The following is an 18,549-nucleotide window of genomic DNA, read 5'->3' on the forward strand; positions in this document are numbered from 1 at the left end:
ATGGAAGTAGAAATTGATATACCATTTTTGACAAAAGTCAAACTGTCAAATGTACATTTCCTTTGATTGAGTTACTCCATTTCTAGGAAAGTGTTTAGCTAAGTGTAAATATTGATATAAGAAAAAAACTTTGTGTATAAGCATGTTCCCTGGTTATCACTAGCAACATTTCTATTATTAGAAATGATCTAACCTCAACTACAGTTTACTGGTTCACTGGATTCAAAGTAGGATGCACAATGTATGATTCCTTCTTTAGAAATTGTATGTGCATATATATATATATATACTAATATGTGAGTGCATATATATGCATCTGTACACACATACATACATAAACACAAGTATAATTGTAAACAAAATGGTATGTAGTGATTATCTGTGAGATTCTGACTGTTTGTGGAGTGCTCTCTTTGGCAGCACATACACTAAAAATTGGGATGATACAGAGGAGATTAGCGTGGCTCCTGCACAAGGATGACATGCAAAGTGGTGAAGCATTCCATATTGTTAGTATGAATTTACTTTATTGAATCCCACAAAACATTCAAAGAGGAAGTAACTCCAATACTCTTCAAGTGACTCCAAAATACTGAACAAGATGGAACTCTGCCAAACTTTGTATAAGGCCAGCATTACTTTAATACCAAAACCAAAAGACAGGACATGAAAAAAAACCTAGAGACCTGTATTCTTAATGAACACAGATGCAAAGACTCTAAACAAAATATTAGCAAACTGAATCCAAAACCACATCCAAAAGATTATACATCATGATCAAGTGGGATTTATCCCAGAAATGCAAGGATGGTTCAACATTCACAAATCAATAAATGTCATAAATCACATCAAGAAAATGAAGAAAAAGCATTATAGCACTTGAAAAGATTCAACACCCCTACATGATAAAAATCTTCCACAAATTAGGTTTAGAAGGAACAATCTTCAAACTTATAAAGGCTATATATCACAAACCAACAAGCAATATTATACTGAATGGAGGAAAACTGAAAACATTTCCCCTGAGATCTGGAACAAGACAAGGAAGTACGCTTTCGCCACTCTTATTCAAAATAGTACTGGAAGTTTTAGCAAGAACAATTAGGGAGGAGAAAGAAATAAGGTACATCAAAATTGGAAAAGAGGAAGTCAAATTATCCAAGTTTGCAGACATAATGTTGTACATGGAAAAACCTGAACACTCCACCAAAAAGCTCATAGAATTGATAAACCATTTCAGTAAAAACAGTTACTTCATTGTATGCTAATGATGAACTCACTGAAAAGAGAAATCAAGAAAGAAATCCCATTCACAATAGCCACAAAAACCCAAATATTTAGGAAGAAATTTAACCAAAGAACTGAAAGATCTCTATAATGAAAATGATCATTGATGAAATAAATCATCAATAGGATGCTGGCTGCAGGTTTGTCATAAATTGCTTTGGTTCTGTTGAGGAATGTTCTTACTAAGATCTATTTTCAATTAACTTAATACAAATAAAATTAACCTTACCCTAAGTACACAGTTCAACAAACAGTTTGAAAAAAACAAAACAAAACAAACAAACAAACAAAAACTGTTCCTCAACAGTCGAGACAAAGGCTGTTCAAAGTCATCAAATCTTCAAAGTGTGAATTTCACTTCTATAGATTCCCTTTTAGGTACTCTGTTACCACAGATCGGGGAGAACATGTGGTATTTGTATTTTCGGGACTGGCTTATTTCACCAAGTATAGTGTTTTACAGTTGTGCTAATTTTTTTACAAATGGCAGAATTTCATTTTTTAACCGCTGTGTAGTATTTCATGGAGTATATATCCCATAGTTTCTTCAGCCAGTCTTCAGTTAATGGGCATCTGGGTTGATTCCATATCTTAACTATTGTGAATTGAGCTGTAGTGAACATGGGGGTACAGATAACTCTTTCATATGCTGATTTCATTTTCAGGAGTGTGATGGTTGGGTCATATAGTAGGTCTGTATTCAGATGTCTGAGGTATCTCCATACTGTCTAACACAGTGTCTGTAACCAGTTTACATTACAAGGAATAGAGGATTAGAGTACCTTTTCCCCCATATCCTCTCCAGTATTTGCTGTTCGTTGATTTCTGCAGGAGATCCACTCTAACTGGGGTGAGGTGAGGGATAGTTTGACTTCCTCCTTCCAAGTTTGTATCCCTTTGATTTGTTTTCTTTCTTTTCTTTTATTATTATTATTATAATTTTTTTCCTAATGGCTATGGCTAAAATTTCCAGGACTATATTGAATAGCAATGGTAAGAGTGAACATCCTTGTAAAGACATTCTTTACAGACCTAGAAAAAGCAATCTTAAAATTCTTATGGAATCACAAAAGACCTAGAATATCCAAAGCCATTCTGAACAAGAAAAATTAAGCTGGAGACATCACAATACCTGACTTCATAGCATACTACAAAGCTATAGTAATTAAAACTATATGGTACTGCATTAAAAATAAATACACAAATCAATGGAACAGAATACAAAGATCAGAAATTAATCCTCATACATATTTTTTGATAGAAGTGCTCAGACCTTACAGTGGAGTAAGAATAATCTCTTCAACAAATAGTACTGGCAAAACTGGATGCATATATGTAGAAGAATGAAATTAGATCCATACCTCTTACCATACAAAAATCTACTCATGATGGATCAAAGACCTAAATTTAAGACCTGAAACTATGAAGTTGCTGAAAGAAAACATAGAAGATACACTCTAAGACATTTGGTGTAGGGGACAACTTCTTGGACAAGATCCCCAAAAAAGAGGCAATAAAAGCAAAAAACAAATGGGGACTATCTCAAACTCAGAAATTTTTGCATAGCAAAGGATGTGACCAATAGAGTGAGGAGACATAATGGGAAAAATATTTGCAAACCACCTGTCAAAGGATTAATATTCCAAATATATCAGCAACTTAAAAAACTCAACAAGAGAAATACAACCAATCCAATTGAGAAATGGACAAAGGACTTCAATAGATAATTTTTAAAACAAGAAATACAAATGACCAAAAATACATGAAATAATTTTCAACATCACTAGCCATCAGGGAAATGCAAATCAAAACCACATGAGATATCACCTCATCCCTGTCAGAATGGCAAAACCCAAAAGACAGAGAGTAACAAATGTTGACAAGGATGTAAACAAAGGGGAACACTTATACAGCATTGGTGTTAATGTAAATTAGTGTAGCCACTGTGGAAAACAGTGCAGAGATTTCTTAAAAACCTAGAAAGATTTGCCATATGACCCAGCAATTCCCTATACGAGGTATATAACCAAAAGGCTTGAACATAATGAATCAAGGAGATACCTACACCACCATATGTAGAGCAGTATTGTTTACAATAGCCAAAATTTGGAATCAACCTAGCCGGCGCCGCGGCTCTACAGGCTAATCCTCCGCCTTGCGGCGCTGGCACACCGGGTTCTAGTCCCGGTCGGGGCACCGGATTCTGTCCCGGTTGCCCCTCTTCCAGGCCAGCTCTCTGCTGTGGCCAGGGAGTGCAGTGGAGGATGGCCCAAGTGCTTGGGCCCTGCACCCGCATGGGAGACCAGGATAGGCACCTGGCTCCTGCCATCGGAACAGCGCGGTGCGCCGGCCGCGGCAGCCATTGGAGGGTGAACCAATGGCAAAAGGAAGACCTTTCTCTCTGTCTCTCTCTCACTGTCCACTCTGCCTGTCAAAAAAAAAAAAAAAATTGGAATCAACCAAGGTGTCCATCATCAGATGAATGGATAAATAAAATTGTACATATACATATATATATGTACATATATATATATACATACACACAATAGACGAAAGAATGAAATTCTACCATTTGCAGCAAAATGGACACAACTGAAGGACATCATGTTGAGCAAAACAAGCTGCACCAAGAAAGAGAAATACCACATGTTCTCCCTTATATGTGGGAAGTGAAATTTAAAAAACAAACAAAAAAGAAAAATAAATGTCTTTGTGTATCAGAATTGCTGCAAATATAGCTTTGTAAAACTTTGTTTTATACCTTTGTCAAACCAATGGTTAAGAATGCTGTATTAGCTTGGGGCTGGCATTGTGGCAGAGGGTAGAGCCATAGCCTGCAACACCGGCATCCCATATGGGTGCCATTTTGAGTTGCAGCTGCTCCACTTGCCATCCAGCTCCTTGTTAATGTGCCTGAGAAAGCAGCAGAGGATGAGCCAAATATTTGGGCCCCTGGCCCTTGTGGCCATTTGAGTGAACCAGTGGATGGAAGATTTCTGTCACTCTCTGTGTGTCTCTCCCTCTCTCTGTAACTCTGCTTTTCAAATAAACAAATAGATTTTTTTTTTTTAATGAATGTTATTCTACTACAGTTTTCAATGAACTATGATTACTTTAAGATTTATGTATAAGGGGAAAAAGGGTCATTTTTTTTTTTCACTCAATTATTGGTTACAGCCATTGTCTATATTCCCACTAAACTAGGGTCTTTTTGCTTACTACTTGTTAAACTTACTTGGTAAGCCTTTTTATTATAATGTAAATTTAAAATATGTTATCTTAAAAGCTAAAAAAGACAGAAAGAAAGGGAGAAGGAAGGGGAGTGGGAAGGAGAGAGAGGAATGGAGGGAAGGTGGAAATGAGTATCATTATGTTCTTAGAATTCTATCTACAATTCACATTGAATCTGTTAAAAACTAATTAAAAATTAAAATAACAGAAATTTGTGGAAAGCAGAATTAAAAGATAATGTGCATTTCCCATGAACTTGAAAAGACCTCTCCTATTTTTTTTTTTTTTAAGTCACCCATATGGTCTTTATAATTTTAATTAATTTATTTTAGGGCCTGTGTTTTGGTACAGTGGGCTAAGCCGCTGCTTGTGACACTGACAATCCCATGCCAGAGTCCTGGTTATAGTCCCAGTTGCTCCACTTCCAATCTAGCTTCCTGCTAATGCACCTGGGAAGGCGGCAGAAGATGGCCCAAGTGCTTGGGTCTCTACCACCCTTGTGAGATACTAGGATGAGGTTCCTAGGTTTTGGCTTCAGCCTGGCCCAGACCTAGCTGTTTGCAGCTATTTGGTGAATGAACCAGTGGACGGAAAAGTCTTTCTTTTAGTCTCTACCTGTGCTCTCTGTTGCTGTGCCCTTCAAATAAATAAATACATCTTAAAAAGGTTATTTATTTTAAACTTGTATTTATTTGAGAGAGGAAGAGAGAGGAAAAAAAAAGATCCCATCTGTAACCCACAATCCAAAAGTCTATAATGGCTAGGGCTGAGCCAAGGCTAAAGCCAGGAGCCTGGAACCTAGAATTCAATCTAGGTTTCCCGTGTAGGTGGCAAAAACCCAACTGTTGGAGCCATTAGCACTGCCTACCACAGTCTGCACTAGCAAGAAGTTGGAGTCAGGAGCCAGACCTGGATACTGAACACTGGCACTCTGATATGGAACATGGATATCCTAACCAGCATCTTAATCACTAGGTTAAATAAATGCCCACCTCTGTAACTTCTTTAAGAGCAGATCTATGAAGTTTATAGTCCACTTCTGAATGGGAAAGCAGCCAATAATGTACTTCAGTTTTGTTCTAATAGCATGTTGAAATATTTTTGTCAAGTGTTCAGTAGATACTGGGTATTTTTGAGGTGAAAGTGATTTTCAGCATATCCAAAATTCATGAACTAGGTACATCTTTTTTTTTTTTTTTTTTTTTAAATCAGGAGCCAAGGAAACTATGAATGTGATTATTCTGTACAGAATGAATGTGGTTGGTATCTGCAGCAGACGAATAATAGAGCTAGGACAATGAGACAAATTTCAGCCCCAAAATGTGAGCTGCTTTTATAATTAGTTGATAACTACCATCTGAAAGCATTTACGGCCCTGAGGGACAACTAACTTTTGTAGGAGTTCCTGGGTACAGGCATCTCTCTTCATCTTAAAATGTTCGAGTCTTCTTCTGAGCAGAATCCCTAGAATTCAGCTCTCCTGGGTGCTCACACACTTAGACAATTTCTCAGGGACTCAAACAATAAAAAATTACATTTATAAAATAGCTCCTCTGTTTCTGGCATTGCTATGCACTTTCATAGACAGAAGGACATTGTTTAAAATACAAAAGATTTGTGGCTGGATTTTCTCCTTCCAATAAGTCACATCCTCTACTAATCCCTCTTTCCTAGCCTACAAAGGAGCTCTAATGATACCTATGCCAAGTCCTTTTCAGGTTGGTGCAAGGCTGAGTGTGGCATGTTGGAGAAAGTCCTTTCTGGTCTGTGAAGTTCCTGATGAGCAAGAAAGCATTTGAGTACAAACGTGACTTAGTCTGAATTTGAAAGGGGGAGATTTTCAAAACTGATCCCAAGTTGATGGTTTTTTTCACTTGCTCTGGGTTAGCAGAACTCTATCTTGGTTTTTAAGGACTTAAAAACAAATCTAGTGTGTTATATGGTAATCATTGCTGGCCACTTCAGGTATAAAGTGAAACAGATGGAATTCTTCTACTAGCAGTCCTAAATGACTTTATTAAAATAGTAACAATGTTAAAGGCCAGAAAATTAAGAAATGATGCAGTTTGATATATTAGGGATATCACCAAGGCCCAGACTACAGCAATTCTTTATATCACTTGCAAGAGTAAAATGAAAAAAGTTCCTAAATGTAGTACAGATACCAACAGACAGATATTTTGCAGACAAGAAAACCTTTTATTTTAAACCACAAGTAGTCAGCAGGTGGCCACAACTATTCATGTTTCATTAAAATCACATAAAACCTAGGTACAAAAGCACCACTGATTATTGCTCTAGAAAAATTCAAATACGCACAGTAAAAACACCACAGTATGCACAGGACTAAAATTTTAAAGCAAGTGCATGGAATACTAAATCAATTTTACACACAGCTTCCAATATTAAATTGATATTTATTTTACTTGAGGATTATGGAAACTCCCAAAAAGCATGACTATGAGAGGGTAAAATGTCCACCCTTATATATTTTTGTATGACAACTAGTAGAGTCCTAAAAAAATTAGCATTTACAAAATACTCGGTAAAAATAGCTTTTAAAAGTTGTCCCAAGAGATACACAAAATCAACCCCAATTTTTCATGACCATTCATTGTCCCTCGTTAGCTACAGATTCAGTTTTCTGTGCCTGTGTAAAAGAAAGAAAAAATACATAGTTACTACACTAAAACTAGCACAACCAAAGAAAAGTCCACCCACCAACACACACTTGTGAGCATTTGTTTTCATGTGGCTTCACCGCACCACCTAGTTCAACTCTGGGTGTAAAACAGACGAGGCTGAAGGTATTATGCGAACACTCTGCTGCACTTGCTGCTTTCTGCTTTCCAAGCAACCACAGAAGCCTTACCTGTGAGGTCCCACTGTTCATAACAAAAAAAACCAAAAAACAAAAACAAGAACAAAACCAAAAAGCACCACACTACTATCTGATTCTAGTCACTGCAAACATGCAGAATTTTCTACTGTACCCTTAACTCTCACTGTTTCAATCTGCCCCTTTACTGACAGTGTGCTGGGTGGGGTACTTCTGGAGGTTGAGACATTAACAGTTGAGCGAGAGATGTGGATCTGCAATTACATTACAGGCAATAAAAAGAGACATTATGAACGTGCTATCACTGGCTGAAGAAGTGAGCAATTTCTTTGAAGACGCGGATCCAGTCAGCGGGGTATTATGGGAAGTACCTCTTCAGCTTTAGTGTCACCATTTTCAGATGGTGCAGTACCTTCCTTTCCAGCTTCTTGCTTCTCCTCCTTCTTCCCTTTAGCACCTCTGTTAATCTTTGCTCCAGGTTCTTTCTAACAGAGGATCAAAGCACAGGGAAACAAAGGATGTTAACCACAGAGTGATGTGAGCTCAGCACAGGCAGCCTCCTGCCCAAAAATGGTGAAGCAGAGAGGCAAAAGGGAACCCAGTTGGGCTGGGTTTGCAACTGAGTTACACAGGGTCTCTACGAAAATGGGACACGCTTAGAAAATCCGCCGGACTTCCCCTTCCGTGGAAAACACCGGGCTTTCTCCCCCACCCACATTTGTGAGCCGTGGCCCTGCCACGGGGAGAGCCCACCAAGCCGGGAGGTGGCTCAGCTGCTGCCTTCCAGGGAAACATCTCGCAGGCAGACATGTGGCCTCGGCGGCCAGAAAGCTGAGGGGCGCTTGAGAACCAAGGCCCGGATGCAGAAATGTTCCTCAGTTTCAGATCAAGCCACCTGGTGAGCTCTGCTTCCAACATCACCTACTCAGGGCACTATCCACCTAGTTGCAAAGAATTCACAACCTGGCACAGTGCTCTGAACAGCAAAGTACAGAAAAGCCATTTTGGGTAAGTTTCTCAATAACGCTAGGCTTTAGTTTCCTTCTCTGCAGAACAGGACGTCTGTACCTACCTCAAGAGGACTGACTGGAGGGTCCTAAGAGTGAAGCTACCAGAACAGTGGCTGGCTAGCCACAAGGGCTCTATAATCGTTTGCTGGTCTTTATTATTGTATTGTTGTGATTAGTCATGACATTGGCCTTCGACCATCAGATACGAAGTTGGAAGTCCTTCCCCCAGCTCTGAGCATTGGCCAACCCCCTCCCCCACCCTCACCCTTTCTGAGTGCTATGTGAACTGGTATTCAGAAGGCAGCTGCCAGACAACATTTGGAATACAAGGCACCTCGGAGTAACACGCTCTGACAGCCTGTGCCTCATGGACCAAACGGAAAACACATGCCTGTTACAGGATAAAATTGTGCTTTGTGCCTTGTAAGAGTCGGTAAAGTGGTTAACAGCTTCCTGGTCATATGTTTCACCCTGAATCACTGAACGAGGTCTTTCCTTGGGTGATTTTTGATATGGGAATATAATGTATGCATTGTTTAAAAACCCAAAGGTGGGAGGGGGTGGGCAGCACCTTTTACCTTAGCAGTTGTTTTCCTTGGTTTTGGCTCAGGTTTGGGAGGAGCAGGTTTCTGGAAAGACACATTATACAAATACTGAAAAAGACAATAGCACCCAAGGGACACAAATGGATTGCAAAAGACAACTGTTCATTTTGACTCTTTGTTCCTTTTTAAAAAGTCTTGTCCTATTTTCAGCATTAGGTAACAGCATAAAGACCTCTGCATTTCCTAACTATTTTCATCCTGGGTTTGGAAGTAAGCAGCAGATGAGATGGAAAAGCCAACTCATTATTCCCTGGTCCCGAACAGCTCTCTGGGAACAGGGTTAAGAGTCTATCTCTGATGTCTCTGTGCTTCCTTTTATCATAGCACAACGGCAGGAGGAATGACTCAGGCCCTTGGCCAAATGACTCAATGAATTTTGTCACAATGGCTTCACAACAGTCCAGAAATCACAGCACAATCATAGGCAAAACCCATCCAGGAATGAAGACTGCTGCCTGCAAAGCATTTCAAAGCCATTTCCAAATCCTTCCCCCTCTGATGTGGATATCAAGTCCTACAGCCAATAGTCTGCATCCAACTCTACAATGTCAGCTTTAGGTAAGACTCTCCCACCCAGACACTGGACTTGTTCGGCTCTAGAGCATTTTTATTACAATGCAATTATTGTGACAAAAATCTCTGCTGTTAAAGCCAAAAGTCTCATATTTTTTCCCCACAGATATTACTGGCTAAAGAACCTCCTAGGAAACCTTTTATCTCCTGCCTCATGTGGTCCTTTTCCCATTCTTATGAGTAGGGTCCACAAATGCTGGGGCTATGGTGTCCACGCCACAGAGCTCTAGCCCTGAGATTCCCAAGGGCCAGAGACCAGGTGGCACACAGGGGTACTGGCCAAAGATAGCTAGCTTAGACTATAAGCTATTTGCAGATATTTCAGGGCAAATGTCTCTCCTACAGAGCTAGAGAAAAATAAGTGAGTTTCTCTCCCAGCACTAGAAGAATGTTTTTAAATAGAAACCACTGGCTAGGATTTCCCCCTGTGGAGAAAAACACATGTTTCTCCCCAATGTCCCTAAGTGGTTCAGGTTCATATTGAATCTGGCCCTTTTCATCAAGAGCATAAAGTGAAACTTGTAGACAGTCCAATTCCAGAAGATTGGCTGTTAGCCAATTTGAGCTTTCAAATTAAAAAAATGAAAGGAAATTGAGCTTTAAAGAAATATTTTTATTAATTTTCTTTTCACCCTAAATCTGTAGTCTGCTTCCCAAATACAGCACTATTCATGGCTCCTAAATATTTACTATTTAAAATATTTTGTGATTCCAAGTTTTGATATATTAACATGTACATTTTCTCAAATTACAGCAAATAATTTAATTTTACATTAATTTTTTGTGGGACAGATCTTTCTCCCTGACTCGGCATTCAAGTGTTTTGATGGAACTGGGAAAGGAGACTTTGTAGTCTGTGACCCTGCTGGCCCTGGACAAGACTGTGTTGGCGCCACAGCCCAGCGGAAGGTACTTACATGCTGCTTCCAGGTGCCCAGAAAAGCCTTGTTGTAAACGTTGGCTTTCCTTTGACTTACAAAGTCTATTCTCTGAACTGGCTACGGAGTCACAATAGCACCTCCCAACTCTTACGTCTTCAAGGTGGCTGATAATCACTCCCTGGAGGACTCCTGTGGAACACTGGCTCTTCCCACCCCAGCCTCGGCTGTCCTTATACTTCGGAACCAGTCCTAACACCCACTTCCGTGCACAGGTGAGGACTGCGGGTGGGATCCACGCTTGTACTCCTGTGATAGCAAATGCCTTTCTCCCTAGTTTCTCAGTGGGCAGGCTGGGCTGAGGGAATTTTAACCAGAACCTTCCACCAGAGTCGAACAGATCTGTGTGTTAGCAGCATGAGGTCTGGTCCCTCAGGAGCGCGGCAGGGGAGAGCACACGAGCCAGCAAGCAGTGCAGAGTTGTGAGGGAGAGAGGGAGCTGGCGGGGTCTGAAGTCAGGCACACCTGCCCATGCCAGAAGTATCTCTCACACTCGTCCCTTCCCTGGACAGGGCCCGCAGGAGAGGACTCCAAATGGCAAGGCAGAATTTGCACTTTTTCAAAGGTATGCTAGGTCTGATAGGAAGCTAAACCATATGGGTTCAGACAACTGTCAGAGCCTTCTGACAACAGACTGAGAAATCTTCTCAAGGATGAGTCTCAGTGCTGGAAGTCTGGCCACTTCAGCACAGGCCATGTAGATTCGGACGGTCAGGCCTTGGCTTGGAACGTGTGTGTCAGAGGTCTAGCCATATGAGACCACACCGGAGAGGGCCGGCCACTGCTTTTCACCAGTGCATCGAATCAAGAAAATAGCCTAGCAGCATTGGTCAAATTTGCCTGAAATGGTGAATCCAGGTACTTTCCAAAATGAAAACAACAACAACAACAAACAAACAAAAATAAAAACAAACAAAAAAACCAAAGCCATGGGAAATACCACCTTTGTTTTTTGCTGCTTTGGACAAAGGGTACTTACCGCCGACAATCGGGCAGATCGTCTGGTGGGCTGCAAAGGAAATGAAAAAAACATTTTCTTCAGTGAGGATACACAGCCTGGCTGATTTTGAAACTTCATCTCCAACTATCCGACTTTTCTGAACGACTATGATGACCTCCATCGCCCTCTGCAGGTGAGCACGGGGAGGAGGGGTACCTCAAGTCTCCACAGCGAGGCAACACTAGGGAGAGTGCGTTTCAAATAGTGCACGTGTGCTGTTTCTGCGAACCGCTGCGCCCTGAAGGCTGCGGTGGGCGAGAATGGGGAAGGAAGGTGACTTTGAACTTCACTGCCATCTATAACCTCTATTTTTGTGATAAAGCTGACAATAGGGGCATTGAGGTGCTATTTAAGAACCAGTCTCTGGTCTGACTCTTATTCCTTAAAACTGGGACTAAAACTTGTAAGTTAATACTAGAAGAAACTTCTATCACCACACAGAAACTGAGGTAGCAGGAGTTTCTCGTCTTTCTGCTAATTTGGAGAAGACGATGACTCCAAATCGTAGCCACTTAATAAGAAGAAAGACTTCTTTTCAACTGTAGCACAATGAATATACTTATCTATCATGAGCAGATATTCAAAGAATTCGCTTGAGCAAAAATTTCTCTCATCTCTTCTTTTAATTTCAAAGTTTAGGAAATTTGGAGAACTCTGTAGAGATTGATATTTTTTAGGAAATCTTTTCTGCTTTAGAGATGGTACACGTTAACAGCAAATAAGTTCGCAAAGAAAATTTAAAAGAAAAAAATGGTCCTGGGCACCTCGGCAACAGCACACACTTCTGACATTCTCTGACAGCCCAGCAGAAGCTGGCTCCCCAAAGGATCTCACATTCTGAAAGTACAATCGCCTTTCTTTAAAAGCGTTCCAGAAATAAATACTGCACACTGTTTGTCGGCTTTATTCACTGCTCTATCTCTAGTCGAACAGTGGACTCCCTAACACATACTACCTACTCAAGAAAATTTGAATACATGAATTCAACTTTCTCCCTAATTTGTACTGCCTCATACACATGTTGCCTCATTAGAATAGCCTTCGTGTGTCACATAATTTTTCTTAAGGTCAGCAGAAACGATCAGAAGGCACTCATGCCGTGATTGTGCACAATCACAAAATTCTTGATGCCATACTTAGGTCAGTCTAGGTCAGTGGTCAGGCCAAACTGGAAGAAATATTTCTTGTCATCTCCACATCCAAGAACTTTCTTGCTGAAAGGAGCCAGAGAAGCTAAACTCATCTTTCTTTGAACTACAGAAGGAAATGAAGAGCCAGGGCCTCCATGAATAATTTTAACCCTGAGGTCTCAAGCAAAGCTCAGAGCTGGACCTAAGGCCACTAGCAGAATGCACTGGGAATAAGATTCCGTGCAGGTGAAGCAGTCGGCTGGGATATATTCATTGTACAGATTAAGGGGATGCACAGCTCGGCAGAGGGCTTGGTCCAAAGCCCTTTCTGGGGATTAGTAGGAGAAGAGGGTGTGTATCAGATTCTCCACAGAAAAGGCCACAGCGCCAGCTATGACTACCATGGGTGCATTCATGATGATAGACTCACAAGTCCCTGGAAATCAGAACCAAAATTCTGCAATGCCTTTCCCAGGACAGTTAATCACATTCAATATGTATCACCAAAAAAAAAAAAAAAAAAAGCAACTTTATCCATCACAGCACACAGTAAGCAAGTGCCTTGCCCTTCAATATGCTTTCAGAGCCTGGAAGAACAAAGAGGCACCTGCCAGTTACCAAACAGAGCTCAGCTTCGAAGCTCTGGCGTGGTGTCCAGAACTATCCACAGCATCTCACAAGCGAAGCACAGCAGACAGAGTGACACCCTCCAAGAGGAAAACTGGCAGCTGCCATGCTAGACAGAGGTGAGTAAAACGTACCTGACTCTCTGCTCAGTGTCAATGTACGTGTTCGACGTTGGCCTATCCTCACTGTTCACCTCATCTGTCTCACATCTGTGGCTCCTACTGCACAGCACTATCTTCTACATTTCTGTAGCTCAAATGCCTACCTAGTAGACGCCCTCCATAAATGCTGAGATGAGTGGCAAGATGAAGCACCCAAAACATATGGCAATTCTGAACACCTGAATGTACTGAACAGACCCAGTGAGGATTTCCAGAGACAGTGCAATCCAAATACTGCTCTACAGGGCCTGAAAGTCGTTCTGATCCAAAGGACTTAACACCTGTTTATAATTCAGCACAAGAATTCAAAATTAAAAAGCCTAGGAAATAAATGCAAAAACAAAGTTTGCCTCTCCAAGCTGTCTAATCATTCTTTAAAAAGTACTTTTTATTTTTTTTTACTGTAAAATCATTTTATAACTTCCTGTATAAACTTTACCAGCTCTTCTATATCATATTAAAAAAGACTTTTCTTAAAATTTCCCTTCCAGTCACCATCATAAGTGATTTTCTTTCTCACTGCAGACAGTGGAGTCTGCGACTGTCTTTCACTCAGTTAGCAGGGCTGATTATGCATGCAAGTGTGGATGCCTTCCTGGAAAGTCCCATCGGCATTCACAGCCTTAAATCTATAAATGATTGGACTATATTTATTGGATATGAAATAGGCTAGACCGCTGTTTTTTACTCTTTAAACATTAGCATTTAAAGTACTCATTGGAGACTCGGGCTGTTGGGTAGGCCTGTGAGGGGACAAAGGGACATTAGGAATTTCACCTGACTTGTCAATTAAGCCTGCATTCTCAGGAAAACTGGTGGATCTCAGGCAGGGAAGGAAAGGTCATCACAAGATGGACAAAACCAGTAAGGGTGGGGCTTTGTCATTGTGGTATGTAAGTGCGGGGAACATCAGAAGCAAAGGCTACTCTAGGAGATGTGGAGTCTTAAACTTTAAGGGCCTGGTGGCAAAAGCAACATGGAACTCCAGTCTGAGCATGTCAAAGTGCACAGGGATAGCCAGATCCAGGCTGAATCAGATCACTGGACTTTGTCAAATACTGCTGGAAACATATGGACAGTTCTACTGAAACCTGGAAGTATTTTATTTTTATGAGAAAACAATATGGTCCTGATGCTGACCACACATTTCCAAACAAAACCCAACAGTTAAGTTGTTTTTGATTCTCAAAAACAAATAAGAGGTTACATAGAAATTTTCCTCTTTTCAAAACTGGGACAGAGGGAAAGCTGTAAATTAGAGTCTTGGTTGGGGATCGGAGAAGACTGACAAATGGACACCGGATTACCAGATTTTCATGACTGCAACAAACGGACCGGGAGGTGGGAGAATTGGGATCAGGAGACTAAGACATCTTTCTTGTTTCGCTACTTGGCAAGTAGAGGCACCCAGGGGAAATGGCATTATTTCTCTGTTTGCTGTAGTTAGAACAGGGATAACATCTGCCTATTTTGAAAAAGATAGCGCTTCTCTGACATTACTATTCTCTTTCTTTGATATATTTTTTCTTCATAGTAAATATCCAATTATTTTGACTCTCCCTTGCCCACTAAAATGCAAGCTCCACAAAGGCAAAGAGTTTTGCTTCTTCTGTTCACTGTGGGATCCACAGACAGAACAGGGGAGCATGAGAGGTACACATATGTCTCTGTCAAGGTATGAACCTGGCCTCCTCTGATTTTAGGGTTATTGTGCAGATCAGACAAAATAATGGATGTGAAAGGACTTTGTAAATTGCTGAGTGTAATGATTGTGATATATTATTTCAGTCATTTATCATCCATGCCTGCGAAAGCACTGCACCCTGCACAAAGCACTTTGAAATTCACAGCAGTGGTAGAGGATGTTCGAAGAGGATCTCCCTTGCTATAGCTGTCCATTCACTAGAGTCAAGGCTGTGCATATTCAATGATATAACTGGAAAATGCAATCCGAATTGAATTTTAATTTAGTGGAAAAAAAATCAATCCAAATACTGACTCAGAGTTTTTAACCCTTAACTGCTAACTGACTGACCACTCCACTTTTCACACAACTGCATGAATGCCCTGCCGTTAAGTTTTAAGCTGGCTTTGGCTTACAAGATAAGTAAAAAGTCTTGCCTAGAAAAGATTGTGGTTAATAGCAATAATACCAAAATATATAATATACTGACATAAAATAAAATGAAATGTAAAACAACAAACATCAACAACAGAAATAATAAGAACATAAGGTTAAAAAAGAATATGTGTAAGACAACTATATAAGCAAATACACACACATATCCTTTATATATATCCTAACAGGCTTGATTTGCTTTTTAGTGGAGAAGGGAAGACTGTTGTTGCTATCCAATATCTACCATGTGCGAAGGTTTTTAGGTTTTCTGACTGACAAATCAATTCAAATGTCAGTCCTTAAGGAGAAATCCAAATGCTTTTTTTGGTGCCTTAATCTAAAAACATTAAGGTTAGTTACACTTAGCCAACTGTCCTAAAATTATATTTTGCCATTTTCCAAGAAAATCCAGGCATTTATCATTTTCTTTTGTTTGCTTCTAGCATTTATGTGGCACACTGACTTTGGATCACAAACTTTATGATTTTCCAAACTGTCAATGAATGCTAAATACATGGTAGAGACAGGCAGTTTTGCTTTAAAATTATTTCTTTGTTGATTCTGTTAAAGATTATCCATTTGGAAGAATGAATTTTATTGTTTAAATACCATGTAGGAGTTTTGATATCATGACAAACTCCTCTAAATTATTAACCACAACAATAAGAACCCAATCAAAGGATCTGTAACTAGATATTGTTTTTTTCTCTCTCATGACCCTTTTAGTTTATAAGTTCAAATGTAAGAGCTGTAGGGGAATGGCTGTCATCACAGTTACATCTCGCTTCCTACTTTTTAGTCCATCTCCTTTCAGACATTCATAGTGTTACTGCGAAGGGTCAAATACAAGTATCTATTCCAAGTTCTGAGCTTTTGAGAGGTCATTATATTTCAACAGAGAGCATATCTGAATTATTGCCTAATTATTCTAATACCCTGAGAGTTTCTTCAATTACAAAAATAAAGCATTAATACTTCCACATATTGTGTATCCTTCCATTGTTTTTAATATTAGACATGGCTCATCTTAGGCAAATATTCAGAACCTAAAATATAATTTGTAATTCACTCACTGGGGCAGAGAGTTTATGAAATCAACAGTCTTTCATTTTCACAGTGAAAGGCAGACTCCGTTCTCCTTGATGAATTTATCTATTATCTCATTTTTTGCCCTGAAGGAATTCCCAGTATCTGCTTTAAGAGACAGCAGGACGATGGGATAGACACATAAACAACATAGGAAATGGAAAATGCCTCATGGATGCACTCAACTGAAACATACCAAGGCCAGGCGAGACTACACACAGACATGTACCTCTGGTTTTACTTAGTCTCAACAATCTTGTTTATAGTAGTATCCATTCAGATGCAGGCAACAAGAACAATATTTAAAACTGGAATTTTGATAATTAAATACAGGATCTTAAAGACACACCTACCTCCTGTTTAGTGACTTTGGATCCATCTTTGCCCTCCGTGTTCTCTGGAGACTAGAAAGAAAATACATCAGTGAATTGTATTTAAATTGGAAAATACATTAGATGAGGACTAAAACATAAAAAGCTATTTTAATTCCTTGGACCAGAGAAGTCAGCAGGCTTCTTCGCAGGCAGGGAAAAGGGAAGTTTTTAAGATGTGTTTAACACAGAAACACAAAGCATTTAACTGCGTAACTGCTCTTAACTGATGAGACCTCTGCTCTCAATATTCATTGACCATTTCCATTTTTAAAAGGTATTTAAGAAACAGAGAGGAGCTGTGGCAGAGGGAAAGAGACAGAGAAAGATCTGAGAACACACTCTTGTCTACTAGTTTACTCCCCAAATGCCCCATATAGCCAGACTGGGTTGGGACTAGGCCAAGATGCAGGTCTCATATGTGGGTGGCAGGGACCCAACCACGTTAGCCATCAATTGCTGCCTCCCAGGGTCTGCCTTGTCAGGAAGCTGGGATGAGGAGCAGGAGCCAGAAAATAAACCCAGACACTCTGAAAAGGAAGTGGGCACTAAATAACCACTAAACCAAACACCTATCCCAGCAATTTTCTTTTATCTTTGATAATTCTACTACCAATAATCAGTGTCAGGGCACCTGGGATACTGTTCCCCTTGCTTGTTCCAGTCACCTTGCCCCTTTAAGATAAGGGCTGCATGCTGGTGAAGTCCAGGCCAACCAGAAAAACGTATTTTCATTCTATATTTGCCTAGCTTTGATTTCCAGTCCATTTCTTGATAAGCCTTTCCATTATCAACTCCAGCATCAGCATGACAGGCACCCTGCCACCCAAGCTGACTGTTCTGAGTCTGATCCATCCCTGGGGGGCAGCACTTGCCCACTCCTATGACAGCCCAAACCTGACTTTTTATATGCTGCAGACAACTATGGGGAAAACATTAGTTATATTTTCCTTATATTTGAAAGTAAGACATACTTAGATTCACACGAAACTCCACATATGCCAATATTTTTTTGGCTAAGAGTTAATAAATAATATTAAAACAATGAAATTAATTAGAAAATTAAACAACTTAACATTTTATAAGTACATGAAGCAGTGAATACCCAGGCTCTTTAAGCACAAGTGAAAAGTTGATATGAATATAACACCCAATACAATTATGCAGGTAGCAAAATGAAACAGCTGTGGGGTAATGTCTCATCTGACAAAATGAGAACAAAATTTTGAAGATCATAAAATGCACTTTTGGTGGTCCTGACAATACTGTAAATAAACTGATAAGTCTTTTCCAAAAACATCTTGGTAATATAGAAAAGACCCATAGGATTGATTACAGGATGATCCAGTAATTCCAAATATTGGACTCAAAAAAGCAACTTTGTAAAATTATATTTTATTTGTACTATTTTTAATATGAAATAACTAGAAGCAACACATGTATCAATAAATAATATAGAAAAGATTAGGGAAATTATGTATTTAATTTATTTTATTAATTTAATGAGATTAAAAACCATTAGGCTAGGTAAATACACAGAAAGTTCATATAAAATGCTGAATTAAAAACCCA

General features: G+C 39.7%; 1 protein-coding gene and 1 non-coding gene across 4 annotated transcripts in view; one reads left to right on the forward strand and one right to left on the reverse strand.

Annotated features, from left to right (window-relative positions):
- The first annotated feature begins 404 nt into the window (after positions 1-404).
- On the forward strand, positions 405-512 carry LOC133757217 (U6 spliceosomal RNA). Its single transcript, XR_009865594.1, has one exon. It is a non-coding gene; the product is annotated as a U6 spliceosomal RNA (small nuclear RNA).
- Positions 513-6,915: 6,403 nt separating this feature from the next.
- HMGN3 (high mobility group nucleosomal binding domain 3) overlaps positions 6,916-18,549 on the reverse strand; it is a 29,598-nt gene continuing 17,964 nt past the window's right edge. The window contains exons 2-7 of one of the 3 annotated variants that reach the window (XM_062186404.1): positions 16,960-17,010; positions 11,463-11,492; positions 8,946-8,996; positions 7,729-7,842; positions 7,512-7,611; positions 6,916-7,168 (exon numbers count right to left, since the gene is read on the reverse strand). In XM_062186404.1, coding sequence (XP_062042388.1) covers positions 7,155-7,168; positions 7,512-7,611; positions 7,729-7,842; positions 8,946-8,996; positions 11,463-11,492; positions 16,960-17,010 — 360 coding nt within the window. In that variant the 3' untranslated portion in view covers positions 6,916-7,154. The other 2 variants (XM_062186405.1, XM_062186403.1) reach the window with 2 other exon arrangements.

Source organism: Lepus europaeus, chromosome 3, assembly GCF_033115175.1.
Source record: "Lepus europaeus isolate LE1 chromosome 3, mLepTim1.pri, whole genome shotgun sequence".
Taxonomy (NCBI): domain Eukaryota; kingdom Metazoa; phylum Chordata; class Mammalia; order Lagomorpha; family Leporidae; genus Lepus; species Lepus europaeus.